The sequence below is a fragment of the Monomorium pharaonis genome, chromosome 6 (genome assembly GCF_013373865.1).
Source record: "Monomorium pharaonis isolate MP-MQ-018 chromosome 6, ASM1337386v2, whole genome shotgun sequence".
In the NCBI taxonomy this organism is placed as follows: Eukaryota; Metazoa; Arthropoda; class Insecta; order Hymenoptera; family Formicidae; genus Monomorium; species Monomorium pharaonis.
In genome coordinates, this window is record NC_050472.1 from 26,285,435 (window position 1) to 26,304,270 (window position 18,836).

The following is an 18,836-nucleotide window of genomic DNA, read 5'->3' on the forward strand; positions in this document are numbered from 1 at the left end:
CGGGACCGATTTTCGACGCTATTTACGTCGAATAACGCTTTTCACGCCAATCGCGCCGCTAACAAACGCGGCATTTATTTATGGGTCTTAATAGCATTTAAATCTGGATTCACTGAAATTATACCGGAATGAATTTCCCTGCCGAACATAAATTTATATTAACGCGTGCTTTATCGTATCGTGTTTATATTTTGCGACGATTATATGGGTTTACATGGATTTAAACGTTAATACGTTTCAGGCGTTTTGAGAATACAACTCGATGAGTTTTCACGGACAAATCACTTTAATTGATCGTGTTGCTTTTTCGCGTTGATTACCGGAGGAGTCCTTAATACGCACGCGTTTTCCGCAATTGTTGTCATCATTCCGACCGTTATTGTTAATCGCGCGAACGAGTTTCCTCGTTGAAAAAGCATCTTGCCCGACGATAGTGAAATATCCATTAATTACCGAGAGTCGGCACTGGCCTTCTAATTAGCTCGAAAACCCGGTTTTGCTTTCGTCGTTCCTCCGTAATCCGCGACTGCACCACCCTTTTCTTCGGCGTTTCCTCGAACTTGTTAATTTATGAATGAGCAGCGAGCTGCGCGAGTTAACGAGCAACGAAAATAAAAGTTGCACGCGTGCGCGCGCGCCGAGTGAAGTATAGTTGCGCCAGACACATTTTAATCTCGTGCTTCTCCGTGTCTCCTTTTCTCCCTTCTTTTCCTCGATTTCCTTTTCCCCGTGAGGTCACATCGCGAACGAGGAAACATCCTTCATATTTTTTGCAACCGTATTTTTCGAAATGTCCTCGCGCACCGTACAAACACACACGATGGCATTTTTCACGGGAGAAACTATACATCATTTTTACTGAAGGGTTATTTATTACGTACTTGGTCACTTTCTTAGGAGCGAGTACTATTCGTATCGAGCGGGAAAATACAATGGAAGCAAGAATGATCGGCGCCAAAAGGATTGTCAGATAACAATGAGACGATGGGGCTAGTAGGGCAATTTCCGACACCGTGTATAATACTCGGGGGTGCGGTGCGTCGTGGTGATCGGCTTTGTGTCCCGTTCCCCTCTCGAAGGAAAAGCTTTTTTTCGCGCTCCTTCTACCATCCTTCTCTACCCGCCTCATCCTGTTTCAATCTAAATCCGCTTCGACGCGTATAATTCTATCGACCGATCAAATAATTGAAACGCTTTAATTCTCGGTATGCACCCCCGCGTCACTCACGCTCTGCACCCTATACATCTCGAGGGGTGGTACCGTCGTTTTTCAAGGTTGAAGACGAAGCCCGTTATTATTGCTGAAACTTTTTTTAAATTGGAATTATAACGCGGAAGTGACAATGATGATTTTTTCATTGTGTTATTGAAAAGGAAAATGTTATAATGCATTCATGCAGCCCGAAGTAAATAAAATGAATTATAATTTTATCTTCTGATTCATAATTTAAATTTATACTTAATCAACTCGAATATTGGTAACATATATTTATAATATTATGTTATCATGCAGAAGCAAAAGTAGACATATAAAACGAGGGCATATATTATTGCGTCAACGCACACGAGATGAAAGTAAAATCGCCGGATTTATCATTGCGTTCTGTTTTCAATTAACATCTCCATTGTCGGTGAAAGATCAGCAGGAAAGAACGGCGACGTCATTCCAGCGAAAGAAAGCTGAAGGAGGAGGAGGAGGGGGAGGAGGAGGAGGAGGTTGGAAAGGGGGGGAAACGGTAATGACGCGTATTTCAATCCCGAGGGCGCCGTGGCCCCTCGGCAGAGGCGGCAGTTTTCGGGGGTGAACCTACTACCCCCCTGCCCGTATCCACGGAGTATACAGTACATCGAGCGTGTAACGTCCCACTGTCAGACCGACCCTACCGGCCCCTCCACACATGTGCACATACACGCGTGCACGTATACGCACACATATACGTTTATACGCGCGCGGAACACGCGCTCACCCCGAGTGGGGGGTCTGCCCTATGATTTGTAGCAGCGCTATAATGCTTCTAGCCGGCACCCTCTGCTTCACCCTCTCTCGCCGCGTCGTAACGCTTGCCACCCTCATCCTCCTCGAACACGCTAGTAGAACGGAATACATGCGCAGCTTTGCCTGTCCCCCTCCCCATCCCTCTGCCCTCGCGCGTGTAGCGACATGTAGAAACGGTTGCCGTTTCGAGAGCCGGCTCCGAAGCCAAGCCCAAGAGATGTTCCCGGCTTCGCGTCGATCGCGCTTCGGCGCTTTGGCATCCGGGAAACTTTCGAGTTGGAGTGTACTTTCGACCCATATTCCCTAACTCTTGTTATTCGGAATATTAATTTTAATTATTTATTAATGTAAATTGTTGAAACTTTCGTGTGTTCTATTGAGCGGCTTTTGATACGCTTGTTCAATTAAAATTTGTGTTAACGCGCGGGTGTCACGATTTAAAGTAATTTAAATCATATAGCGCAGTAATAATAAAAACCAGTAGTCCGCGCTGGATCGATCTTCATTAAAATTGCAAAGTGTCCGTCACACTACGAGGATCGTAATTTTGGATCGCGGTTGCGATACACGCGAGTCCATCGCTGCTATTCGAGCGAGCGAGAGAGAGTTCATTCGGTGACATTATCGCCGACGCTCGTCCGTATGAAGAACGGAACGATGACACGCGCCCGTTGCGATTTAATCAACGTGGAAAATTAACTGGTTGCATAATCCGAAATGCATAACCATTTTCGTGCGCGCGCCATTATCAGCGCGCTTGTGCGCCATGATTGCGTGAGACTCGTCCAGATTTGACGCTGATACACACGCCGGACTTCGCGAGTCGACGAGGTCGTTATCTTAGCCGAATGACGAATTCATGGCTTCTCTCTCGGCGTGATATTTAAATTCCCAATCCGATGATTTAATCGAGCCGGGCCCGCTCTCGCGGTAATTATTCCGCCGATGAATTTAATCGGCCGCTATCTCGCTGTTGCGCGAATTAATAACGGAAAAACGTGTTTCACGCGTTGCGAATCTCGCGCATAAAATTTGTACAAATCAGGATCGGGAATCTGCATACTTTGCTGTCTAACGGGAAAAAGATTAACGATGACCATCCCGGCTATAATAAAAATCAGATTTTGACGTGAATAATTAAGGAATGCTTTTTTAAAGATTTATTTTGACGATTGGACGATCGGATTAGAGTTTGAGGAATGAAAATGGAATGCGGACGATACTCGATTCGTAAAATCCCCCGGATGCCGGCGTTTAGGTTGTAAATGTAACGCGAGCGCAGGAACTCGTGGTCTTCGACAGTTTGATCCGTACGACAAACGCAAGACGGCGAGGTTCCCGTTTATTGGTACACCCGACATACGGAGCCGTAAAACTCCCGAAGATCAACAAGAAGACGAATTTATGGCAGTTTCGTAGCACGACTGCTACGAAGAGGAGAGAAGGAAAAAGAGGGCGAGGGCGGGAGTGTGAGGCTGGTCGTTCGTGAGAGAAGTTTCAGCCATATTGAAGAAGGCCAAAGTCGCCGACTATCGGGTGTCTCGGGATTGACTAGGTTCCCGGAGTGAGAATTAAATTATTGAATTTAATAGAAGCTGATTACAGTTTAAGTTAAGGTTGAAGTAGAAAAGTAGTAAAGGGAGTTTTATTAATTAAACCGCGGTAACATCCCCTTAGTTAAGTACTTTCGTAATTGCTAGAATAACTGGACAGTTCATTTCAAGATATTTGCTCGAATATCATAGGACGGAAATTATTTCCGTCGGAATTTTTTACGATATATCTATTTGCCGTGAATATCGTGGAATCGAGTTAGGATGAAACATCCTGTAGAGGAAGGGAAAGAGAGATGGCGAAGGGGTGAATTAAATCGCGAAATGAAGATGGCTTTACTGCTGTTAAGCGAACAACGGAACGAAAGAACTCAATGGTTGCCGCGTATAAAAAGAGATGAATGATACGGTGATACAGTTACGGGACAAAGATGGTCATAATTCGGTGATACGCTCGTCAGTGTCTCTCAGAGTTTGCTTTCATAATTTTCTTATACTACTGATTTGTTCGAAGAACGACTAACAATTATTAAAAAATGTATTTTATTTTGTAATAGATTTTTCTTGTTGGTTTACTACATTTACTACAGTTTTAGAATTAATTAATAATTTAATTCTTTTCGATTACAATTTAATGGATTCTACGGAGGAAAGGTATTTCACGTCAATTTCCGAAAGTGTGCAAGATGCATTGAGTGCCGCTGAGTATCGCGGCGGGCTTCTGGATTTAAAGGGATTCTCCTCTTTTTCCTCCTCTTTCTCCTCTGCTCGACGAATAGCTACGTACTTTACCAACCAACCGACCGAGCGAGCCGAGTTATTAAATTTTTAATGTGTCTAAGTTGGTACAGTCTCCCTCTTCACCCTCTTTCATCCTCGTTTCTCTCTCCAGCGACTCGACTCGGGCAATTCAACCCCCACTGGCTGAGCGAGAACGAGTATCGGAGAGCCACGAGGGAGGTAGGGGCGTGTAGAACGAAACGAGAGAAACAAGGAAGGGTGAGCGAGGAAGGGAACTCGAGAGAGGGATCTGTGTGTTGTCTGTCGCAATAAATTTATGAATTGTTCCGAATTACACGAAAGCTCTCGGCCAATCGAGTTAACGCACTTTGCGTTGGGGGTAAACTCGATTTTTTTTTAGTCCGAACTGAATTTGTCGGTTACGCGATATCAACCAACTAAATTAACGGCAAGCGCAATTGAAGCTTGAACACATTTTGATAGTTGTATTAATGAGACTTTGCTCAAGCGACGAAAAGTGGAAACGTATCTTACGTACGTAATGTCTCGTTTAAGATTAGCGTGTTATGCTTACATAAATTGTTCTCTTTAAAAACAATAGGGATATACGCTTCTTCTATATCGGACTTGTCGCGTAACTGGATAGACACAAGATATCCACCTGATGACTATGCGTTCGCGTTAAACACTTGATGTTGGTGTCAAGTGACGGCTGTCAAGGATTGTTTGCGTGTCATCTACGTGGAACCCGCGAGCACCTTACCCGCGCCACAAGCCAACGATCGTCTCGATGATAAATCGATATAGGAACGCGCGTGCCTCGGCACATTGAATAATAGCTTCCGGATGTTTTGGAAATTCTAATCGTCTCCGGTGCTAAATTATTCGCCGGAATAGAGGACTGGACTATTGATTATTTAAGGATTATCGGTCTTGTCGTGAAATTGACGTGAAGCTATTTCTTGAAGCTACTGTCTGTCAATTCCGGTAATTGGCATCATGATAATTCGTTCATTTTAAATGCGAGCTAAGTGTTCGATGCGTCAGGTGGTTAAATTGAATTAATTCCCGGTTTTCTCGATTCTCGAAGGTTTTAAGTGCGCAGGAATAAAATAGGTATGTGCAGGATAAATATGAGATCACATCTAAAATAGACGTTACAAATTGCGGGCTTATCTCGCTCTCATACCGAGACCCTCGAGTCTCATCTCCGAGCTCCGTACATCGCGATAACGAAAAAGCACGCGATAGAAAGGCGGCGCGCGGACCCAAAGATGACGTCAGTCCGTCAGCAAGAGAGTCGTATATCTGCGGGCGAAACTTCACGGGAAAGACACCGTCGCATTAATTCGCAGAAGTCCCGGTGAGATTCGTCGTTCGTCTATCTGAACGGCATCGTCAGGGTTCATCCTCGCGTTACTCGTACGCGTTTGTGCCTCTTGACGAATGCGCCTTCGATCGTTGCAGCTTTAAACGCAGTTCCGCGCTTTTCATCGCCGGATATTTAATTACGAGCATGAACTTTGGCACTTAATTCGAACCGAGAGCGGGAAGCCGAGAATTTGGGCGACGAGGGAGGGAGGGGAGCGAGGAGAATGGTGTGGCGACCACTGTTAAATAACAATTACAGGGACAACGGAGGGAAAGCAGCCGCCGAAATGTCCGTGTAACGTCAACCGGCGGTAATTTAACTGCCGCCTCCATAAACAATCGTAGCCGGGGCCATAATTATTATTGTGCAGCGAGCAGCGCGGGGGGACCACGAGCGACTGGAGCACATTGTATGCGCGCGCGCTGCGCGCAGCGACAGTTAAATCGCCATCGTTAAATGTCCGGCTTTACGAGTGTCGTTGAATCGACGTTCTGTTCGTTATCGCCGCAAACTGCCCTCGTCCGCCCATTCTTTCTCTCTCTCTCTCTCTCTCTCTTTCTCTGCCTCTTTCTACTCTTGTACCATCGCCACCATCGCGTTACAACCCCACGTCGCGCTTTTTTCTTTTATTTTTTTATCGGAGTCGAGACCGCTCGGGGTACCTTTGCATCACCCGTTGCGTGGGACTTCCGGCCGTCGCTTTAAAGTGTCACGTCGCGGAAGTACGTCCTGGACGCGCCTTAACTTACGATCACGACGTCGCGATTCTTCGAAATCTGTCAGGTGAAATCTCTCCCTCGCGAGATGCCAAGTGAAAATTTAATGAAGGTCGAAATTGATGCGCTTCTAGTGTATCTGTATGCGTGTACACTTCAAGCTCCACGCTTTTCGCCAGATCTGTACATGTGCTCGCGCAATGACGCGACAGTAAAATATACAGGAGCTGACGTGTAGATAACGAAGATATGTGTAGAGGCAAGTTGATCTTACGAAATTTACATCAGCGACGGGAACGACCACCGGGAAAGGCTCAACGTTTCCATCTTCCGACCGGGACGAAGGCCTCCGTACTTTTCTATACGCGTCGCCACGCTAAAGAACAACGTTTTTCTACCTTCTGCTTCCGTCGTGGGTATGACATTGATTGTTCTCGTTCCGTCGGGCGACGATATATATAAAAAGTGTACGTCCACGGCTCTTCCAAGTTCGGATTCGCGACGATATTCTCTGCCTCTCGGCAAAAGTTGCTCGCCGTGTACCTAATGAATCTTTCAAAGTGCGAAAGATGCTCTTTTTCTCTCGCGAATACCATAAAGGGGTCGGCTCTCGAGAAGACAAAAATGGCCTGTCGCGTTGCCCTGTTTCGGAAAAAGACTTGTCGCAAGTCACGCAGCGTGGCGGAGTTGAGGCTCATCTATACCGATCGATTTCTAAATGATGTCGTTATATTAACTTTTATACGACTGGTAAAATAATTTAGATATTTGATGAGGGAGATGGCGGTGCTCCGTCCCAATCTAAAATCAATACTAATTTATGGATTTACGAGTTAATAGTACAGTAATTTTATTGGACATGTTTTCTTACATATTTTTATTATTTTACCGTGCTATTATAACTTGTTATTTTAAGAGAAACTATTAATTACATTTTGTTTCTTGCACCGTCAATTGTAATTAGCCGTTTAAAGCATATGGAAGTGGCAAGAAAAAATTATTTCGTTTAAATAAGCCTTTACTTTGATGATGAGCGTTGAAGCATTGTGAGGTGCGATCGAGTCACATGGCCTTGACGAAGGAAGGGCGATGCATTTCTGTTTCCCTCCTCTTTGTTAGTTTATGAAGAAGTCCCCGATGTCCGTAGCGAAGTCCATTCTCCAGGGACTAGCGTCATCAATCGTCGAGTGGTCTTCGCGTAAATGGCTTTGCGCTGTCGTTTCCGAGCGCCGGAAGCAGCGTAGATGAATAATTGACATCTTCCGTAGATAATTAGTTCCGCGAATGTTCCGCGTATAATCTCTTTTGTCTCTCTATTCTCACATCGTCTTAAATATTCTCATTGGATGTATGAAGGAGAAGTATCTCTCTTCGAGTAGCAGACGATAATTTTTCTATCGCGTATGATATCGATATTAATTAATCAAGAAAGATAAGATTGATAATTGAATTTTATAAAATTTATCTCGCTGACTAATTTTTGTCTCCTTTGTTTCAGGTAAGTCCAAGCAACAAGCGACACACAAGAAAGAGAACTTTCGCGCAGGAATCGTGAACGCCAACTGCTGCACTCACGTGAGTTGTCCGCTCGGTTCCTAACGTGGACACGTGGGTAGTCGCACAGACCGTAAGCACCGGGCAAGCGTGCTTAATTCATTCAACTTTCTAACAGCGCACCTACCCGAACGGCCCTCGGTCGTTTTCCCGTGCGGGCGCGGAAATATTTGTCATTCGTGTTTATGTCGCTTCTTTATACAGCTGTAATGCGCGGCCATTTTACGTGTTTACCTAGCCGGCCCATTAATCTTCGACCGCGCCTCGTGGAACGATCTGTAAATCTCGCCGGGAAATCGTAAGATTCCACGTCGTCGTCGTCGAGAAAGTCGCGGCTTTTTACAGGCGGCCCCTATGTATTTATGACGCGAAGTAGCATGTAATGTGCATACGAACGCCCCGCGAATTTTACACATGTAATGCCCGACATAACTTGATAAACGATTTTTAATATCGATCGCGACGGACATTACTCTATTCGCTTATTTTTTATTGTGACATAATTTTAATTCTATGTTTTCCCCTAATTCTCTTGCTGACTAATTGCAGGTGATGGAAAACGTATTAATTTTCTTTGCGAAAGCTTATATCTCACTTTCCTTTTACGCACAAGGCAGTCGAATTAATTTCCGGGTCGGCAAGTGCTCTAAATCGATAATCTAATGGTACGCGAGAGATCGCCGGGTTAAAATGTCTAAGCGTTGTAACTCTACGCAAGAGTGCTTATCTGCATCTGCAGATCCTTTGTTTCTGTCACGCTTTGTTCGCGACAGATAGATAGGATCGCAGAACGATGAGATCAACGTTGGCGAAATTCACGTGGAACAACACAACGCATGGTAGTGACACTATTTTTTTTCTGCGGTCTGAAACTATTTGATTCTCGAATAGATCGGGTTTAAAAGCAGACCGGCAGTTTTGCCAATCAATTTTGGCTCTTTGCGCAATCTTGCTGTACAGGGTGTTTCACTTCGCTCTTACTAGCATTGACGACAGGTAGGCTGGAATACATTTGTGGTATCTCGAAATAATTAGACGTTCTTTATTCAAATGCGGAGGGTAAACATTCTATTTTAATGCGCAAATAATAGATTGCGTTTTATTAAGCAAATTAATCATTACTGAAAATTAACAATTAATGATCGTAAAGGGCCGCGTTATCGCCGCGTCGCCTGTTCCCTTCGAAAATGCGGCGAACTGTTCACGCGAGGTACGTCAAACGCAATGTTCAACGCGCGTGAAATTTGCGGTAAATAACATGTTTATTTTATGCAACTGGTGTACAACCAGAATTATTTGTTGCTCGTGTGTCAAGACGCGGATAGGTGGGAGAGCCTTGATTTTAATTGCTCGTTTATACGCAAAATCAGAGAGAAATGGTCAACAGCGGAATCTCGATCGGGGCATTTAGATTAAATGCACGATTATTAATGACCTAATTATAGATATGCAATACGCATTTTCGAGGGAACTGTTTTTAATGGGATAGATCTCTCCGCGTTTTTCTCTTTCTTTCTACTGCTCTTTGTCGCCATTTTATTTCTATCCAATGTTATTCTTTGTCTCGTTGGCACGCGAACGCGTGCGAAAGAACGACAAGCAGACTGCGCCAATTTCGTTTCTCGTTGATTGACCCCTCGCCTTTCCATCGACGATAGTCGATCTTTCACAAATGTTTAACCACACGTTTGTAACTATGAAAAGTGCATAAATGCATCGTATGGAGTAACCAAGTGCGCGTCGTGTTCCTTCGGATCCCGCTTCGTTCCGTGAACCTGGCTATCAGTTTTTCTCTCCCTACTTCGTCCCTTTGCCTCGTACCTTTGCCTCTTACCTGCCTCTCTTTCTCTTTGGTATCTCCGTCTTCGTTTTTCTTCTGCGAGCACGCCGTCGTCGGCGACAGGCCGTCTGGCTGGTTCTCGGGTCTCCTTCCCGGTATTATCGCATTAGATACAAAAATCGCAGACAGCCCGAATGCCGCACACCGTCGCGGTGCATTCTACGGAGAAAGAAAGAAAGATAGAATGTCCATACTGCGTCGACGCGTAGTGTTGTCTCTCGGACAACGTTGTCGCGTCCTACTCGCTTCTTCGATTTCGGCTATCAATTTCTTCCCGCTACCCTCGTTCTCTCGTTTCCTCTTGATCTCCCTCATCTCTCTCTCTCTCTCTCTCTCTCTCTCTCTCTCTCTCTCTCTCTCTGCAGCAGATTGCATTACGTTGTGTCGGCGGCAGGCAGTCTGGTCAGTTTACTCTTCAGTGGCTAGTTCATCTCTCTCTCCGTCCGTCTCCCTCGCTCTATTCCCATTCCTTTTCTAGCCGTTCATTCTTCTCTCGCGCACCTTCACCGTCGCCGCGCTACCCACGGACACGTTCCGTACCTGTCCCTGCCCCTCGCGCGTGTGCGATACCTGCCTTGCGTGCGTGTGCGATACGTTCCTCGGCCCCGACTGTCTCCTTCGCCAGCCAGTCCTTTAAAACCGGTACAGTACCGATAGAAAATATATATATCACTACGAACACGCCCTTTCGCCGTTTAATCATCCCCCCTCTTCCCTCTTTTTCTCGCGGACAGCTAGATCTTGACGCAATTAAGCCTCGAATTCCTAGCTGCAGAGTTCAATTAAAATGGACGGGGGAAGTAAAACGCCGTCCTTAAATCTTAACCTTTTCCTTTTATTCCCTATGTAAATATATGTTACAAAACGTGGACATGCGTCGCGCAACTACACGATCGTTATGTAACTGTCCTTTTTTTTGCCGGGAAGTTCGCCTCGATTCATCGTTCGCTCAGGATTATTTCTCTCTCGCGAGAGAAAGAGGGACAACTACTCGACGTTTCGCAATGCGATCTCCATGCTCGATCATTCCGCGCCGTAAAGTCCGGCTCGTTAAAAGTGAACGTTCTTGTTCCGCCTGTTTCCAACGGAGTTGTATACTCGATGACGACGATTATATGTTACGCTGCGTCTATATGTAACGCACACGGCGGCGGCTAGATTGAAATCGGTACGGAGAAGAAACCGAGTCGAACTGGTTGTCCATGAATGGGACCGTAATCATGCGGGGACGACGAGACGCATACGCTTAGAGGGTCTTTGAACCATCGGCGGGAGGAAGACAGCGCGGACGCTCTTTTTCCAACTGTCTCTTTTCCTTGCGCGTTTGCCCGTTTGATTTTATTCGATCGTAAATGTCGGTCGATCTCGCGGATCAATTCCGCGGGGTCGCAAATCCGCGATCGTTCCGGCGCGCATTTCGCTGAATTACGAGTGAAACCAAAGGTGAAACGCATCGACGCGAACTTCACTTGCCGAAGGGGGAAAAAATGATCAGTCTGTGATTCTCGAATTTATTAATTTTTTCGACCTTCTTAGATTTAACCTATAAATACGGAGCCTCTTGGAACTCTTGCCATTTATTTTGTAATTTTAACAATTTTTTTTTAACGAATAAAATGCGATTCTGTGCACGATGTGAAAGAACACGCAAAAAAAATATAACAGATATGTGTATATAGTAGGGAGAAATTTTTTTTACTTTTTTCCATCGAAAATAAATTCTTGGAATTTCACGTTCACTAGCGCGTAATATTTATAGTTATTTTGAAAATGTGAATTTTTTGTAGATACATAAGTACAAGAATTTTCTAACTTTTAATTTTGTAATTAAGCTATACGTGAGTAAATACACATGCATGTCACGAGGAATGAAAACGTAATCATCGGCACGCCGATCGTGACACAATCCGCATAATATTTCATCTCGATTTTATCGAGGGATCGCTTGAACGAGTTTTGACTTGTTTATTATCGCAATTTGCGGCAAGTGGGCAAAAGAAAAGAAAGGATCAACCTGCCGGTGACGCGGTTGAATTATTGCACGTCGCTGCAACTCGATTCGAAAGGACATGTCGTCCCCGCCATCACCGTCGTCGTCGTCGTCGTCGTCGTCGTCGTCACCGTCGTTGTCGTTGCCGTCGCAAGATATCTAGGTGAAGGTGTGCGATTAGGCACTTCGCGGCAATGGTAAACGGTTTACCAGTTTTGTTGAGCAACCGGTAAGGCGCGCATTAATCGACGGGATAGTTGTGTATCACTCGCTCGCTCGCTCGCTCACCTACCTCGTTGCTCGATTCGCTACCGCACTTCACTCTATTCGCGATTCGATCTGGATCGATCGGTGAACCTACTCGTTATACCTGCATGCGCGTTACCGCATCGATCGTGCGATTAGTACGTCCATTATTACAGAGAGAGAGAGAGAGAGGAGGGGGGGGGGGGAGAGATACGAAAAGGTAATAGGAATATGCGTTTGATATATCTCATTATTATGTCATTGAACTGTGAAAATGCAACGTTTAATTCTGTGGCTTTGAATTTCACGTGGCGCAATATATTCCATATACATACGCAGATTATGCCGATTACGGGAATTAAAAATCTTTACCGTCGTTTCCGAAAATTCAGCTCTTGATATTTTATAAATATCTCGATTGTTCTTGATAAATCTCGGTTGAAAATTCGTATGGAAAGGACGACATCGTGACGCGAAGATTGTCACGATTAACCCTTGTTACGATCGACCTCAGACTGTCCCGTAATAATGTTTACCTTGACTTAAATCTGAGGTGATACTCGCCGTACTCGCTGTACTCGCGCGACGTCCGCGGTCCGCTCGAGCGCTGACTTTTGCAACACCGAGCCTCCGCCGGCTTTGACTTCCCTACCTGTTGCACGTCGGACCAGGCCGGTTTTTCCTTGGCTTTACCTCCTCGTTTCCACTTTGCGTCGCCGAGGAGCTTCAGCTGCTACGGCGACGTCGATGTTGCATCTGAAATTGCAGAGACCGCGGACATCCGTTTAATCGCTACGAATTCCCGAGATCTCGAATGTCCCCGTGTAGTTTTCGAAATAATAGATATCTCGTGGTCGTTGTGCCTCAGCAATTTCTCAAGTGTTATTTTTAATACTTACCTATGCATTATTTTGCTAATCCGAACTAGAGTTTCAAAGAGACTCGAAAACGAACGAGATAAATGATCGATATGTCGATGTATAAATAACAAATCCGTATATTTGTCTGCATTCTTTTGTAACAGGACAGATGATTAATAATTAAAAATAGCGTGTGGCTGGCTTTTATGTCGGAATTGTGCGTTTAAAACGGTCGATCTTCTTTGTTAACGTCTCGAATTACGCGCGGCACTGTTTATGAAAAATCGACCTCGATCTTGTTTCTCTCTCTATCTTTCTCCGGGTGATTCTCAGGACTCCTTAAACGTTCGCACGTACGAGAGAGCGAGAAAGCGAGCGAGCGAGCGAGCGTTGGAGAAGATCCGTCGGACCTTGACGCCGCTGCGCTCGCCATCGGCAGAGCGGATTCTCCGCCCGCGGAGAATCGATTCTGTGAGCCGCGGAAGTCGGAACAAAGGAATCGATTCACCCAGTGGCGGCCACCTAATCCTCACAAAGCGCCTCACGTCGCCACGAAGTCGAAGTTTACTTTTCGTGCTCAAACATAACTCGGGGGCTTTCGGAAGCGCGTTTGCGCGACGGCGAACGGCGCGGAGGCGACGGCGGAGGCCGAGGGACGAAAGCTGGGACGAAGAAGGAGGATGGGCGGACCAGGGAGGGTTAAACACACATAATCCACCGTTTTCCGCTGTAACTCGTAACTCCCGCTCGTATTTTCTGTCGTTCCTCTCTACGGTCCGCCTTCCTCCTCTTTCTGCCTTCTTCCGCCGCACCTCTCGCTCCATTCGGCCTCCTCTCCCGAAATCCCTCCGCGGATAAACTATTTCTGTATTCCCGCGACGGTGCCCGACGAAAGTCAGAAAGAGAAAGAGAGAGAGAGAGACACAACGGCGTAATGCAGCGAACTGCATCTTGGAAACTTCGAGAGAATCGAGTACTGTCGTGGCCTGATGGGCGATGCGGGCTCGCTCTTGAAAGAGCTAGTGACGAATTAATCTTAAAACAAGAAGGCTTTTTTATTCTTGAGGAGAATTTATTCGGACGATCTTTCCCTAAACTTGATGGTATATTTTCGGTGAAATGGATCTCACTTATCTTTTACTTTTTGAAATGATTAATAATATTATGCAATAATATTGAGCGTCTGGGACTTAATTGTTTTATTTTCTGTATGTAATTTTATAATTATGAATAGGTTTTATTCGCTGAAACTGCAGAAAAAAATAGAGTTGTAACGTTGCGAAATTATTTTTTTAACGTTGAGTGCAACGCGGAAGGGATAGGCGAATTTTTGCGATTTTTGATAAGGCGAACAATATCGAAGATTAAGCGTTTCGCAAATCTTGACGAGTCGTGCCAATTGCGAGAAATGCCGGATCGATAGTATCGCATCACGGCCTGGAAGGCTTGGAAATAATGCTCGGCGATGCTGCGCCGGGGTATTTGACCCCTTGTAGAAAAAAAAATGAAACAGCAAGTAATAGGCGATTAAGATATCGCGTCGATCCACGATTAATGATCCGGCGTGAAACGAGGGGCAGATAGGCACCGCTGTAAACAACGCTCGCCCCTCGAATCAATATCCGATATTCGGTTTATACACTTTTCTATGATCTACATTATTATCGAGTGAACGTTGCGCTGCTGAACGCTATCCGAGATATTATACAAGCTTCTGCGGCTCGATTTTGCAGTAATTATGGAAACGAGTTTAATTATGTCGAAAATCGATGAATAGAAACGATAGAAAGCTGCGCGCAAATCTTATAATTCGATCAATATCGACTTAATGTCGGAAAGAGGGCTCGTAACAATTTTATATTGAGAAATGTAAAAATGCGATTCTAGACATCAATCACCGTAAACTTTATGCTGTTACGCGACAAATCGCGGTCGCATACTCGGATTCTTCCGACGCGGCATCCCGATCCCTTAATTCCCACGATTTTTTAGCGCGCAGACGTTACTCGACTCTCACGCCGGAGTGCAACGCTTGCATTTCGTCTGCGGCGAAGTGCATACGCGCGAAAGACTGCAAGCGTTTCTTGTGGGGTCGAGCCGAGACAAGTGGGAGAGAAAGAGAGAGAGAGAAGAGAGAAGAGAGAAGAGAGACGTGCATACACAGAGCGAGAGTGCACGCACACGTGTGAGATACTTCTATGCACTACGTACCGCAGGAAAGAGAGGGGAGGAGAGGAGAGGAGTAAGCACACTTGCTCTGTGTATCGTCTGGTGGAGGGGTGCACTGGACCCCAGCCTCCTCCGTGCCGTGTGCGGTGTGTAGCCTATGAGTCGGGTAACACAAAACCAGTCAGTCGTCTCTCTACTGGGTAACCAACCAGCTGGCCGTTGGCTTCTAATCCTTTCTCTCTCTCTCTCTCTCTCTCTCGATTGTTTCCGCGGCGGGACGTTTTCCGCGCCGTGCCGAGTGCGTTCCATGTACTGTAATCTCTGTTTGAAATTTCGTCCATCGGCAGAAAAATCTCTCTCTAATGCGGAGAGTGCAGCGAACTGATCGAGCGCGACGAGGGGACGTTGCACCGCGAAAAACCGTGTGTTGTGGCAGATTCGTGCGTGACACCGTGTGATGCAATTGCGCTCGCGTCGACGCGAGTCCAACGTTACATTACGACGGGGCGAGAGATACGACTGGTCGCGCAAAATTGTCCGGGGAAATCGAGTGCGTACGGACGCGCGCGGTCGATATTTATTCCACGCGAAAATAGCATCGCCTCCTTCTGGCGTCGCGATTCGACGCGTTTAATTGGCACGCGAAATTCTAGCCGAGGATCGCTTTCCCGTCCGATATTACGGCGTGCGAGTGAGTGAGTGAGTGCGATTTTTGTTTTACAAATATAATTTGTTATCGGCGCCTCGCCGCGGCCTCGAACGTGCCGAAGTGCATTAATCTTGTCGTCCGACGATGGATCTCGTCGAATTGCCGAAGAGGACTTTGCCTCCTTCTTCGAAACGCAGTCGTCAAATCCGACGATTCCACCGTTGCGAAACTCGGGCGTTTCGCCTCGCGACTTTCACTAGTGATTGACGATTATCGCGACGAGCAAAGAGTATAATAAAACATTATGCCAATTCGCGATAATCGCCGATCGTGGCAACCTTCGGTTAAGCGCCTCGTGCGCGAGCGAGCGAGTTCTCGAGTTTCACTAAATGTTAATTCGTCATCTCGTGTATCTGGTGGTGATAAATAGCGGCCGTGTCGCACTCTCCGTGTGACGCTCGACGCAAGGTCGTGTTTCGCCGTTACTACGGTCACTATTCGGACGGTGACGGAATCCTCGCGATCGCCAAGCGCGCGGCAAGCAGCAGGGTGCGTGCCAGCCGTGTGTGCGAAAATTCGTCTCGCGAACATTGGAAGACGTTCAAAGGTGTCCGTTTCGGAGCATACCGCTGTCGACGCGGGTGTCCTGTCGTCGACGAATCGTCGCGGGATTGGAGGGATTACGTGCATCAATCGACGTGCTGGATCTGTGTCAAGGCGGCGAGCGCGGTGTGCGATCGGGATGGTAAACTGTCAAAACAGCCACCTGCGATTAATTTCATCTCTTGCGTAGGCAACACTTGAAGCGACGAGTGACCGCGCGGTAACGAGCTCGCCGAACGATTTTGTATTCCCTGAGGACAGACAGACAGCTGACAATTGGAAAAGTCACACAAAAAAGATTACGAGCGGAATCGAGATGGATCGGAGCTTCAAGAACAACGCGGACTTCAAGATGAATCAGCAGAACTTCAAGCTGAGCGATTTCGGGATCGACGTGAAATCCGCGTGCCACGAGCCCAAAACCGCCGTCGCCAGTCAGAGCAATCATTGTAATAAGGTGATTCGACGAGGTGGTCAGGTCGGTGGTCAGCAGCGTTACGCTCACGCGGAGAACGCGTCGCGGCACGTGCGGCAGGTCCCGATGAGCCCGGGACGACTCGCGAGCAGCTGTTCGAATCTCCTGCAGGTCGCGTGCAATCGTTCTCGCGGCAGTCCGCTGATGACGTCCAACGGCAATCAGCAGCACGGGAACAACGGCAATCCGAGTCAGCAGCTCGGACAGTTGCAGAGTGCCGCGACCGCGACGACGGCGGCGGCGGCGGCGGCGGCGGCGGTGATGGTGGACCGATTTCAGACGTCCAGTCCGAGCAACCTGTCCGGAACCGGTCCGATCATGCAACTCGCCTCGTCGCCCTCGTATTGGAAACAGTACGGGGGCCAGGAAAGCGGGGTAAATATAACGAGAGGTATTGAAAGGAGCGTGGCACCATATAATAGCAAGTATCGTGGGAATGTGAGGCGGCTCCTCTCTCTCTCTCGGCCGCCGTTGGAGCCGAGAGAACAATGCGACAAGCGGAGAGAGAGATTCTGCTGCCTGATTGTCTTGGTTGTTTATTAGAGTGAATTTGATTTCGCGGTCGCCAAACGTGTGAATATTGTACGCTCGGTCGGCGTGCTCTGCGCATCGGTCGCATAGCGTCGCAATAGCTAAGACGCGTTAACCGCTAACGATAAATTCCTGTCGGTTTTGGCGTCGCCGAAATCGCGTCTGGCGCGTGTCGGAAATTTCACGGTTCGTAAATCCTGAGGCGAACCAATGTCCTGCCAGGAACGCGCTCGCTTCTCGGCTGAAATTCGTGTGATATTTACCACTCGACCGATCAACGAACGACTCGAACACCTGTTACGGGGGCGAGGGGGGTTGACCCTTAATCCCTCAATCTTTAATCCTCAAAAACATTATTAACTTAGTACTTGTACGTGACTTCGAGTTGCTCTTTTATCGCATTTTGTGTTTTATCGCGAAACTGAGAGTAAAACTTTTTTAAATTCATCTTTAAAATATACAATAAAGCGATATACGAATGCTTCTCGTTAATCGTGAGGAAAAGCGAGATGTTATTTGGTCCCAGTGGTAGCGATCATCGTTGCGAGAGGAAGTGTCTCTCGAGGTTCAGCCTCAACCTAGCCTCGAGCACCGTGGCTCTCGTATCTAATGTTTGTCTCACTCTCCGTGTGGAGTTGTATTCATGGCGCGTTTCGCTCGCAGAGCTAATTAGTATGTGCCGTCGCGCCGCGTATTAGGCGGTGGTCATAGTTGCATACGAAAGACACACACACGAAGGGGGAATGTCGCCACCTGTGAAAGAATATCTCCACGGAATTCCGAGAATCTCCCGTACCTCACCCCTCGTCGATATCCGTTTGTTATTTACATTTCCGCTTACGTTTTTACAACTTTTTTTTTTATCTACGGATATTAGACTTTATTCTCTTCGACAGGAATAATCTTCTTGCCGAACAAGTTAGCAAAGTTTTGTGTTAGACGGGCGGGAAGGGGGAGAGAACTCGGAACAAATCGGGGAATCAGCTGCCGTTGACGAATCAGATTATGTCGCGCCGTCGATATCCGTTGTCGGTGCGTAATTGAAAATTCTTTTTATGGCGGAGAAGCGACGTATCATCGCGGTTGAGCATCCGGTTAATTTACTGTAAACGGATACAGCCCGTTATCGCGATTCAATCATAACTCATCCGGCGTATGTATCTTGTCTCTCTCTCAATTAATGGGAATTAATTGATCACTGCGGTCGTTAATGCTAGCAGGTGTATTCCACTACCAGAGTTACAAATAAATAGGAACAGCGCTCTCTCTCTCTCTCTCTTTCTCTCTCTCTCTCTCATTTAATCGATGGAGCACTCCAATACACGTCGTCCTCGGGACAATTATATTAATTAGATCGTGAGATCGTTAAAGTGCCTGCGATACCTTTGTGCGCATCGTAGATACGTTCTCCTTATCTAACGTCGACGTTAAGATTTATGACTGCCGTCGAACTGCGCGTACAGCGTTTGAATAATTATGGCTTGGGAAATCAGAAGAAGCTAAGCGTTTTCAAGATGAGAGTTGCAAGATATTTTCAAAGG

At 46.6% G+C, this 18,836-nt stretch overlaps 1 protein-coding gene across 10 annotated transcripts in view; it reads left to right on the plus strand.

Moving 5' to 3' along the window:
* The window catches only part of LOC105837269 (transcription factor 12), a 128,332-nt gene that overhangs the window by 70,291 nt on the left and 39,205 nt on the right, over window positions 1-18,836 (plus strand). For 4 of the 10 annotated variants that reach the window (XM_036288765.1, XM_036288766.1, XM_036288768.1 and 1 more), the window contains exon 1: window positions 7,967-17,139. The exons of 2 other annotated variants lie outside the window; for them this stretch is intronic. In XM_036288765.1, the coding sequence (XP_036144658.1) occupies window positions 16,606-17,139 (534 nt within the window). In that variant the 5' untranslated portion in view covers window positions 7,967-16,605. Of the gene's footprint in view, window positions 1-7,965; window positions 17,140-18,836 lie in introns of those variants that run through there. 4 more of the 10 variants (XM_036288763.1, XM_036288769.1, XM_036288770.1 and 1 more) reach the window with 2 other exon arrangements.